The following is a 12370-nucleotide window of genomic DNA, read 5'->3' on the forward strand; positions in this document are numbered from 1 at the left end:
AACTTCAGAATTAATGGCACTTTCCCCTCAGCACTTCCAACTACCTGGGCTGTGAAAAATAAAACAAAGCTGAAGTCTCTTCCTATAACTGCAATACAGCAGGAAAAATCAAAAGCTAAATATTACATTAAATATTTAATTTTATCACTATTTCAGACATCTGCATTTGCTCTCAATAACTGGAAAAAATAAACTGATGGAAGACAAAAAAGACACAACCCAAAAAAGCACAGTAATTTTACCTTTGCTGAGATAAATTTATTTCTCTGAAGACTAGTGTCTTCTATATGGGATCTGACAGACAACGAAACAGAAAAAACCCCAACCAACCAAAGAACCACAAAGCAACAGCACTCCATGGCAGTCTTAAACACAACAATATGGATTTGAACACAATTACCATCAGTCAGTCAAAAGTGTCAGGAAGAATGACAAGTTTTTGAAGAGCTTCCTTTGAGAACAGATACAGCTACTTTCACGCTGCAGTCAAATTTGATTAAATTAATTCATGTGACAGCCTGCATCACGTGTGATTTGAACCTTTAATATGGCATATTAGAAGAAAATATGATTTTCTGTTAATAATGAAGTGAAACCATTCAGAGTTGTCACAGGCATGGATCTGCTTTATGGTTTTTTTAATAGCAACAGGTAACCTCCACTTACTGTACTGCCTCAAGAGAATTATAATTTCACAACTGATCTTATTTGCTTTCAGTATCATAAAAACCAGAAAAGGTTTTTTGGTATCACTAAAGGGGGGGGGGGGGGGGGGGGGGGGGAAGGAGGAGCATGAGCAAGAATTTTAGCAGTGATGTAAATCTTTACCTCTGTTCCCTTAGACTTTGCCCTTCCAAAACGAAAGCTGACAACAACATACAAAAAAAAGGGGGAGAATATGCTCAGAATTACCCTGATGAGAGCTTTTTTGTATACAGTATCACAGACATGTTGAAAATGCCTTCTGGACATCAGAAGGAAAGAACGCCATCTCTTATTCTAACAATAGAGTTAAACTAAACGTCATCCCTCCCTACCAATGGCTGGAGTACAGCAACTTGCAGACCCAAGGATCTAACCAGTTAAGGTATGGCTCCTCATACAGAGCTCCCTGGAAGCATGACCCGACCATAACTTGATTAGAGGAGGATAAATACAGAGAACCTTGTAATGAAGCGACAGGCTAGCCTGCAGTCAGGTAACCGTGCTGCAGTAACACGCTGACAGGCTTAACCACAACACACACTCATTCTTCCAGTTGAGTTCACAACTGAAAGTAAACCAACACCCTTTACAGGGGAGCAAGTGACAACTCAGACACGGCAAACGCAGCAAAGAGTCGTAGAATTTTATATCCCATGCTCAAGAGGGGATTCTATCTAGTTTTGTAAGGCGGTTTATGCATTTCTAGAGCCTCACATCCTTGAAAAACCTATACAGGATGGAGAAAACAAATTCACCATTTCATTTTTTTTTAATGTAAGAAAGCACCTCACCTAACCATTTTGGGAAGATTTCTACTTGATCAACCTACAACACATAACTATTAAGATTTTTTTTAAACTACTGAACAACTTCTAAACTTAAGAACAAGAAATCAGCCTGTCGAAGATATTTTTTTGCTTTCCAGATATTCAGCGAATCCGATATTGTGTGGAAGCTTTTGGCCTTCTAGAGAAAAAAAACTATTCAGGCAAACCCGCATTATCTCCGGATTGCCACAGCCTTTCCTTATTTGGCTAACGTTTTGAGATTCCAATCAGACTGCTATGAAGTTCAACATGCACAAAGCATCCATTTTGAGGAAACTTCACAGCCAGTTTCCCGTCCATTCCCCCCCCGGCCCAAGTGAAAGTTACCTCCCTCGGCACCAACACCCCTCCCACACCAGAACAAAGCAATATGGATTAGGTTTTTTACTACTTTCCAACGCACGAAAAAACAAGAAAATTTAAGACCCTTGTTTCCCTTGAAGTTAAGCTTTCACACTGCAGCGGGAGCCATCGGTAACGAAAACAAACAGCCCCTTACTGATACGCGTTTCTATATAATGAACAAAACACTGGTTTCCCCTAGAAACCGGAGAGAAATAGATGATCCGTCTCTTAACACAGCCGCCCGCACACACGAGCGGGCTTTAATCGGCTAAACTACTGCGGAACCGGGGAGACGAGGGAAGCAGGGAACTACTACCGGGATCCCGGGCAAGGGGCAGCGGCAGAAGCGCCCCCCGAGGGCGGCCCGCTTCTTCTCACCTGCGGTCACCCTCCCACGGCGGGGGCACCTGCCTCCGGCCCCCTGAGCCCACACGGGGCAGGGCCCACTCCCCCCAGCCCTCCGAGGGAAGCGCTGCCAAAAGGGGAAAACGAAAGAGGGTCAGCGGCACCTCCTCCCCGCCGGAGGAGAGGCCCATCCGCCCCTTCCGACGCCCTGCTCGCGGGGAGGGGGTGCAGCCTCTCGCCCCTGCAGCCCTGCCGGCCCGGGGCTCGGCCCGCGGCCGGTCCCAGGCTGACCCTGCCGCCACCTCCCCGCCCCGACACCCCCCAGCGGAGGGAGCGCAGCCGCCTCCGGCCCCTTCCTCCTCCACCTCCTCCTCCGGGGCCGGGGGGGGGGGGGGGGGGGGGGGAGGGGGTCACTCGGCGGGCCTCGGCCCCCCTCCACCCCAGTCCGGCTAGGGGGTCCCTCGATCGGCCCAGCACCAACCTGGTGGAGAGCGGTGAGCCCGTCCACATTGGCGTAGTTGATGTCGGCGCCCCGCTCCAGCAGTCGCAGCACCTCCTCGGTGTCTCCGCTGGAGCAGGCGGCCAAGAAGACGGCGCCGTCGTCGAACTTCACCTTGGTCTTCTTGCGCTTGACCACGGGCGGCTCCAGGTCGGTCTCGGAGCCGATCCAGCGCTTCAGCTGCTCGTTCCGCTTCTGCTTGGCGTCCGCCATCTTCATACCCCGCTCGCGCCGGCCCCCTCAGCCACGGCCGCGCCGAGCGTACACTTTATACCGCCACTATCCCACAGCGCACCGCGGCCGCGCGCGCTCACCCGCCCAGGGAGGGCGCGGGGCGGGCGGGGAGAGGAGCGGAGAGGAGAGGCGGGGCGGTGGCGGTGCATTAGCATAATCCCGCGAGATGCCAGGGGGGCGGGCAGCGGGGCGGGGGGCAGCGAGCAGCGCGCGAGCGGGGCGGGGCCGGGCCGGGCCGAGTGGGAGTTCGGAATTGAGAGTGGGGGTCGGGAGTTGTGAGGGGGGAGTGGGAGTTGGGAATTGAGAGGGGGAGTTGTGAGTTGCGAGGGGGAGTGGGAGTTGGGAATTGAGAGGGGGAGTTGTGAGTTGTGAGGGGGGAGTGGGAGTTGGGAATTGAGAGGGGGAGTTGTGAGTTGTGAGGGGGGAGTGGGAGTGCAGCCCCGCCTCCGTCAGGCACCTTCGCTAAAGGCGCTGCCCTTTCTCGCTTGCGACTTCTGTCACCTCCGGCAACGTTGGTGTTTCCGCCTGCGCCGGTAAACGGGGCACTTGGCTGCAAACATGCAGCCACTTGACTGGAAAAGAGAAAATAAATGGAGCAACTTGCTTCAGGGTCCTTTGTTTTGGGAGGTTAAACAGGACCACCTCAGACCAGCTTGATGTACAAAAGCACCAACTCCCATTTGCCTCTGCATTTCAGGGGAGCCCCAGGGAAGCTGGAGAGGGACTCCTTGTCTGGAACTGTAGTGATAGAACCAGGAGTAATGGGTACAAATTACACCTGATATTTTTGCAAAAAATTGTTTATTGTGAGTGTGGTGAGACACTGAAACAGGCGGCCCAGCGAGGTTGTGGATGCCCTAGCCCTGGTAGTGATCAAAGCCAGTTTGGATAAGGCCTTGACCAACCTGGTCTAGAAGGAGGTGCTGCTGCCCATGGCAGGGGATTGGGATTAGATGATTTTTTAGATCCATTCCAACCCCATAACATTCTATGATTCTATCACTCTGCATGGCAGTGGGCAAAGCCCTGTGCTAATTGTCTGTTTAACTTACAGTTCACTTCCATGATGTCAAAACCTGGGGGATAGCCCAGCCATTCTTTCTCCTGGGAGAAAACAAGAAGTTACAAACCACACAGCATTTGAAGATACAAAGACTAAAATGTTTTTGTTCAGAGTTGCAACTTCTAGGAACCAAGCTACAACAGATAATAAAGTTTTTTTCTGTGCACAGCATGTTTCCTTTAGCTAAAAGCAATATGTATTTTGCTTTAAATGGAACAATCTCTGGGGATAAAATGTGGTTTTGAACTTACTGGAAAATAAGTTTTATTTCCAACTAATTATAGGAAACAAAGTATAGTTTGGGAGGGTCACCAAACCTCATACACTTCAAATTTTGCATGATTTGTGCTTTTCTAATTACAATCTCTCCTTCTTATGGTGGGCAATCGTGCAGCCGACTCAGGCTCTTATTTCCATTTATATTGATAAAGATGTCAGTGACATTTCACAAGAAGTAGTAGTTGCAAGGTACCTGCAGCAACGTGCTGTTCTTAATGTCTTTCAGAACAGATTTTCATCTGGAGATATTTGCATAATATCCATCAGACTTACTCATACAGCAGTGCATGAGATACATGCACTGGCAGTTTGCAGGCGTAATGTGATTGAGAACAAAAGACAACATCTGGTAGTCAAGATGAAAGATTTGCCAGAGAAAGATTTGCAGTCTAAGTAGGTGGATGAAAGATTACCTGGCACCTAATTTATACCTTCCCGTTGGCAGCCTGTGCGACTATCCAGGGGTACATTTTAGATTCCTGGGTTTGAAAATATGGCTGACTGCAAAGCACAACTCAAAACCAGTCTTTGCAGTGTTTATTACTCACACGAGTGATTTAGCTGTGCTTTGGCATTGCACAGGTACCATCAGCATGGCATGGACAGTTACCAGCTGGGAGTTTGTCTGCAGCACCCAACTCATGTCTAAGGAGGGAATTTGTGCAGATTCCAGCCTCCTGCTGTGGTCTTGTCCTTGTGGGCAAACTCCCCTGGGAACAGACTCAACCCAGTGCCATTTCCTAAGGACTTGAAAACTATAACCCAGAAAAATGTAATGCAAGATAAAAGCTGCATTCCCCTGCCTCAAATGTCTGAGATATTTTACAAGTCACCTCCCCATCATGCTGCTTCTCTCTCAGTTGCCTGTCTGAAAATTTGACTCTTCAAGAAACCTCATATCTGAAGAATGTTTGATTTCAGCACACAATATTTAAATAGAGTGCTTTATTAGCAACAAAGTCATTCTAGGCAAATGGATAGGCACATGTTCAAAATGCACTCTCTCTGGAATTTCAATGTCATGGAGCAAGTTTCTAAGTTTTTATTAGAGTTTCAATCCTGTCTGCTTGATTTCAATTTTACAGCTCAGCTTTTTCTTTCTGGTCATGGATCCTCTTTTAACTCCAACTTGCTCTTCTTGGCTTCTTAGTGAAATGCAGAGGTTCTACAGCTCAATTTTGTTCTTAAATATCATGCAGTTAGTTTGGTTTTAAAACCCAGATCTCATACTTTCCTTTTATTCTTCTTTCCAGGAAAGTTTTTTCACTGATTCAGCTCCAGTTTTTCAGAGAACTTCAGCAAATATTTTTCCATGCACTGCAGCTATTTGTATGTTTCACATTCTTGACATTATTTTCCTTGACTTTTTAATTTTTTGGCTATCACCTCATGGTTGGGAGTTATGTTTTGTTGGAGGGGTTTTGCAGACACTACAGGCAAGATATAATTCATTTGTACAGTCAGCTGAAACTCAGATATTCCATATATATTGAATATAAATGTCTTTTGGAGATAGTTGTGTGCTCTGCTGGAAATTATACGTAGCTCTTAAATCTAGCAAAGCATATGGTCTTCCTTAAGCAAAAAGTAGAGCTGTCATTCATGTAAACTAGTTAATCTCTGCAAGTGTTCACACTTCAAGAAGGGAATAATAATACTAATAATAATATTTTTAATTTCTAATTTTTTCCTATTTTATATCTCCCATAAATGTTTGTATTTTCAATGTCAAAGGCATATTGGGCCATATTCTTTACCCCATTGTACTGCCATTCTACCCCATGTCTAATGTCATTCCATTTCATTGTAAAATCAGTGTCACTGAGAGAAGATGAGACAGTCTGCAGCTTCTAATTCCATACTAATTGAGAGAAACATATGTAAATACCAATAATAATTTTGGTAGAAAAATGAAATTCTTCTCCCATTATCTAAGCATGGAGTGTTAAATTCATTTCTGTAGAGAGTTAGAGCAAACGTATTAAAGCTGTTATTGAAGACCATATTAAAAATGAGTATCAAATTAATTCTAAAAGAGTCACTACTGCAAGAGTCACAAGAGTGACTTAGGTAGCTGCGTAAGTGTGCATGTGTGTTTACAATAATCACAGTATGCTAACGAGACACTTAACCATTTGAGCTACATTATAAGTGCAACTTAAGGACATGCTAAGTTAGACCTAGTTTTATCAGGCTTTTTTGATGTATTGCTACCAGACTACCCAACACACTAGGCGTGCTGTTAAATCCCTTGTTTGCATGTATATACAAAACACTAAAGGGATTAAGTATGTCGTTTTCCACATACAAATATTAGTATTCAATTCAGTAGGGCTGCTTTTCTGTAGAGGTAATGATGTAAACACTTTGCAGAGATAGCATCTATGTGTATACATATTTCCAGTTAATTTAACAACAGGCTTCAAGTGATCAATACAATGATTTAGCAATGAGATTGCTATCAGTGTGCTTTCTGGTTTTCTATATTTTCTTAAAAGCATTACAACCACTGTTCAAAGCTATTTCACACAGGCTCCTAGACAACAGATGTTCACAGACTAAGCTTTTGCACTATCCAAAATCATCATCTTTTGGGATGTAGAATTTTGACCTCCAACTGGATAATTTCTGCCTTGTCTCTCATTTTGAACAGCATTGCATACAGTGTAGGTTCTAAAAATTTTGCCTTAACATTTTTCTCTCCCCATTGAAGGAAAATGAATATATCGAAGTTAATGTCATCAATTCCAGCTCTGGGAAAAAAAAAGGTAATTTGAAGGATAGTGACAAATATTGCATATATATATTGACACAAAACTTTCTAATAAATTTAACAGATTCTTATAAAGAATCCTGGATGGTAAAATGAGAGAAAGGATAACAAAATATAAAAGTATCTTTTCTCATGAAACACCATGGCAGAGATACTTATCATAGGAATAAGGCATTTCTTTCATTGCTTTACTTGATAGTCGTAGTCAATTCTGTCTTTAAATCTGGTCTAGTCTCTACCATAATTGTGTGACACACCGCAGACGTAATGGTGAAATCTCTGGTACAATCCTTATCCAGAAAAAAAGAGGTAAGAGGACTATGCACAAATTACTATCAAAATTTTCAAGTAAACTATGTAAGAATCAGACTTCTTGCTCTTTAGTTAGTTCTGAGTAAGATTCTTGTACAGAAACCCCGCATTTCAAGGTGGGTTACTTTTTGATGCTGCATAATCCTGAGTCACCAAAACCAAAACTAAAACTACCATAGCAACCACAGCACAGATTTATAATCCATGCAGTTCTGAACTGAATTTGCAATGCTGTATTCTCCCAGCATCTTCCATGAGCTTTACACAGATTGGTGTCTCTGTATTCCTGCGTGGCAATGCAAGCTAACATTTAAACTTGATTCACATAGAGAATGCTTTCACATATTTTTATGTGTACCCATCTGTTAAACTAGCATTTGTTCTACGGACAATTTCAACAGTACATGGATTAAGCTAAAAATAGTTGTCTTGGCTAGTAAAAAGTAACACTATGTCCTTTAGAAATAGGAAAATATACTTATTTATAAATTTGACTTTATAAAATCATTTTTACTTTCAATTAAATTTAACTTTTGTCTAGTCATGTCATGAAAAAAAAAGAACTGGGCCATATGTTGTGTAACAGAAATATAGATGTTCTGTTTCTATCCAATCTTTGCACTCCTGGGAATACTGCATATGTATGGATGCAGACACGGTGTTAGACACTGCTGTGACAGTCATCCATTTTGTCCTCTTGATATTGAGAACAACTAGCTTTGGTTCATTTTGCTGTCTTAAAGGCCACATAACCTTATAGTAGCTTTTATGAACCTCTGTTCAACTTTCTGAGGGTGAAGTGTTTCTTTCCCACTGGTGTATGGCTTGAGTCAAGGAGCATACTGCTGAAACATACAATTCAAATACTGAGGGAGAATGGAATAACCTGTCCCTCTGAAATGCATTCAAGTTGCTCCCTGTGAACTGCATTCTGAACATATCACAGCTGGGAAACATACTTCCAAGGCTGCAGGAGAATGTTTTGGACAAATAGAAATGAAAGACATCCTATTTTTAGCTTCTCACTCACAATGCAAATGTACATGCACTCAAGAGTTATTGACATCCGTGACACATTTCTGCCTTTCTGCAACCAGAAGGTATATGAATTTCCTTTTAAATATTTGTTTTTGTATATAAATGTGTCATTTCTCTAAGTTAAAGATACTAAAATCTATATGTGGCTGAACAATTGGCTTGGCTTGAATTTTATCCATCTAGGAGTATGCCTTGCTGCTCATGGTGTCTACAGGCTCTATTTTTGTGAGCATGTGACATAACTGCACACTCACATCATGATTAGTGTTAGCCATGTACTAATGGAAGTGACACACCTGTATCACTACAAAAATTATGTCATCCTTTGGTCTATTCAGACAGCCACTAAAATGAGGAGTTTTTAAAGAAAGAGGACTGGCTGTTAGTGTACAGCAAGGTGTATTTATAAGAATATTCAGAAATACCTGTGTTTCTGAATACAACAGAAACAAGCAACTGAAAGCAGTTTTCTTGCTCAGAAATAATTTCTTCTAGCCATTCATTGTCCTAATAAACACTTCTCCTGTTTTTCTCTCCGTATTTGTTACAAGCCCTTTGTTTGCTATGGAAAGCTACTTCTGTAGGTAACTTCTCACACTACAGCTCAACTGATCAGACTTCATCCCAAATCAACAAATGACTTCTTTGGTGACCTCTTATTTTTCCCTAGCACAAGGCCATTAAGAAATTGAATTGCTTCATCTTGTAAGTTCAAAAGAAGAGTTACTTAACTGAGACAATAATCTGAGGCAAAATTACAGCAGCCACTAATGTAACACTAAGGTACTCCAGAAACTTTAACAACTATATCATAAATGCAGAGATGTATGCTTTAAAATCTTTTTAAATGGCTTCTGGTTTGATAGGTTTCTGACTTTCAACCCCCATCTGATGAAATTACATTTTCTAACCATTCCAGTATTGGCGTGCTGGCCTGCAACTTCCCCATTCATCATGGTAACTCCAAACACTTGAGAAGGGACCTGTAAAATTAATTTTCCTTTTAGTAGATGCTTATGTAACTCAAAACCATCTTCTTTTCACCAAAGCATTATTTAGCCACTTAGTGTAAGATGAGGAAAAGGCTGTAACCTCTAGATTTTAGCCATTTTTTTTATTTCCCTAAATAATTTGGATATACGACTCAGCCTTCTCTTTGCCTGAGAGAAAGACACATCTTCCAGCATTTTCTTGGAGACCTAAGCTAAGGTTTCACTAGATAATGAAGACATTCAGGCAGGTTACTGACACAGAAAAGTCCAGTCATCTTTTTTTTGTATGCCCATTCCCTACCTCTGGATGCACAGATGCCCTTCCCAATTGTTTCCCAGGCTTTGGTGTTCATTTGGCACCTGAATGAGTTGGCTGCACTAGCAGACTATTTACTTCTTGGCTCAGCTAGTTTTCTGCTGCTCTAGCAAACAGAACAAATGTATCAAAGGGTGACAGGAGGCTAGATAGAGTTGGGAGTATGTGACCTGAGGAAGGACAGAATGACTCTTCTCAGAAGCAGGAATACATTATGTAGGCTCAACCATCACAAGAAATCTCACCTATAGTTTTAGCTGTGACCATTAAACCATTATTTTTTCATGTCTGGAAAGGTTTATTTAATGGTTTGATGTCCTTTGGACCTGGATTCAGGCATGTGGAAAATAAATCCACTAACTTGAGTAAGGCAAGTGAGCACAGTCTTTGTCTTCTCTGTGGAGGGTAATGTACCTGTTTCACATGACTTTGTTTCCACATAGCAGCCAGCAAAGAGGATTCTGGCAAACATGGCAGTGAGTGGAGGGCTAGATCATTTTCATGTTAAATTATAATTATAATTATAAATTATAACATTCTCATTCTTGGCAGTCTTAATTTTAAAAACTGACAAACTTGAGTGGACACACTTAGCAGGCACTCAGTCCTGGGTGTACAGCCACAGTGGCACAAAGTGAGCCAGCACCCCAGCAGAAACTCACTCCCCAACACAGCCAGGCAGTGCTGTTCTTCATCTCCCATGCCCACCTGCCTCTTCCTCGCAGGTATGTTTGGGTTGTAATCACTTCCCGGTTGCAGCACTGGGATAGTGTATCTATTACACAGGTATAGTGTATACACTATATACTTCTTTATGACTGGAACAGTTAAGGTATGCTTTTACTTCAAGCACTAACTGAGATCTAAAACACTGATTTTGCTGGGATCAGACACTTGGCTTGGTTTTATTAAGCATTCCTTGACTTTTAGTTATTCACATTTCATTGCTTTCTCCCTGTGGCTCGAGAAAGTAAAGGCTGGTCCTAGAAAAGTTCTACATTACACTCATTTTAAGACAGATGGGTGGATAGATAGACAGATAGATTAAAATTACCTTATTTCAACTAGATTAATAACAGTAAAACTAACTACTTGTGTATACAATTATAATTGGAGGATAAAATTTTCAAATGTAATTGTTTTAATTATTTTTGTTATTAACATTTTGATAGCTAATTTAGGACTGTGGGCTGATAAGCAGCATAAATAATAGGGTCTTGTAACATTCCTGGCTGTGCACCTGAATCTTGATTTTACATGGGAAAAATACCTTAAAATTCTTAATTTTACATTTCTGACCTAAGTTTGCATTTGAACCTCAGAAACTGAATGAAGAATTTTGGTCACATTAATTAGAATCTTTCCACTCCCACTGTTCACCATTTAAGAGCTAAAATATTTAAATTAAAGCCTTAGTAAAGATATAATAGTCTACTAGAGATACAGCACCCAATGCTGCATCTTCTTTTGCAGTGGGAATTTTGATTGAGCTAAGAGTGCTCTGAAAAAAACCAAACATTCTTGCACTAACACAAAAGTGATTTCTGTTCTAAATGTATGTGTCACAATTATGTGGGCTCCCATATTAAAAAAAGGCAGAGTTTGCATAATTTTGAATTTGTACATAATATTAAATCTTATGCTCTTTATAAAATCCCTGTGGTACTCCCAGTAAAATAAATGGCAAACAATTACTTCAAAAGGAGAAGGATCTGGTCCTACTCCCTCATCCCTTGCATTTAGATAAGATTATAAAGGAGGTCTAACTACTACAGAAAAACAAATAGTGTAAAAATAATGGCTTAAAGCACAATTACTATGTCTTCTTTTTGTAAAAAAGCTAATCCATAATTAAAATTCAAAATTTATGTAACTTCTTTTCTGCATTGCATATTTCCAAGGATTCTTACTTTCAAAGAGATGCCATTCAGTTTCCCCACAAAAAATAGAAATATTCTGCAACTGTATCCTGTGTACAATCACCATTGTATAACACTCACACTTCTCCGCAGCAGCAGTAAGCACAAAGGAAAATATATGTTGTACTGTTCTATACCCCAAATGTGTGCAGTAGCTTTAATGACTGTGTCCTCTAGAAGTATAATAATTGTGTAGGTAATGCATACAAGTTACATTAGACACCTGCTCTGTCTAGAGAATGTCTAGATGTATTAATTTGTTTTCACTTAAAGCAGTCAAGACTCAATTTAGAAACTCCTGCTTGTTTTAGTGACTTTGTATTAGCTCCCAATAATATCCCACTGAATCCCACTGGAGTTTCTTATGCAAGTAAATGATTTCCAGTATAAGTTCCAAAATCTGTAATTTAATGATGCATTAATTTATGAAGGGGTTATACAGCACACAGACAATTTCCAGCCTGACTATTTATTCAGGTTAAACATATTATAGCAGAGTTGGAATCTCATTCCCCTGTTATATAATGTTCCCACAGATTCACACTTTAGCTTTAATAAAGAGATGAGGATCAGCCCTCAAAGAAGCAATTACCCCACGCAGTCCTCATGAGTAGAGAGATAAAGCTAAATATAATATAAAGCATGCCATTTGCCCATACAGTGTTTAATGAAGTCCATACCATAATCAAAACATAGTTAAACAAAACCAGGCAGTTACCTAGA

At 41.2% G+C, this 12370-nt stretch overlaps 1 protein-coding gene across 3 annotated transcripts in view; it reads right to left on the reverse strand.

The window, feature by feature from the left end:
- The window catches only part of PPP1R12A (protein phosphatase 1 regulatory subunit 12A), a 113784-nt gene extending 110712 nt beyond the window's left edge, over positions 1–3072 (reverse strand). For 2 of the 3 annotated variants that reach the window (XM_038155387.1, XM_038155386.1), the window contains exon 1: positions 2704–3072. In XM_038155387.1, the coding sequence (XP_038011315.1) occupies positions 2704–2940 (237 nt within the window). In that variant the 5' untranslated portion in view covers positions 2941–3072. The remainder of the gene's footprint in view (positions 1–2703) is intronic. The other variant, XM_038155388.1, reaches the window with a different exon arrangement.
- Positions 3073–12370: the final 9298 nt, after the last annotated feature.

The sequence above is a fragment of the Motacilla alba genome, chromosome 1A (genome assembly GCF_015832195.1).
Source record: "Motacilla alba alba isolate MOTALB_02 chromosome 1A, Motacilla_alba_V1.0_pri, whole genome shotgun sequence".
Lineage (NCBI taxonomy): Eukaryota > Metazoa > Chordata > Aves > Passeriformes > Motacillidae > Motacilla > Motacilla alba.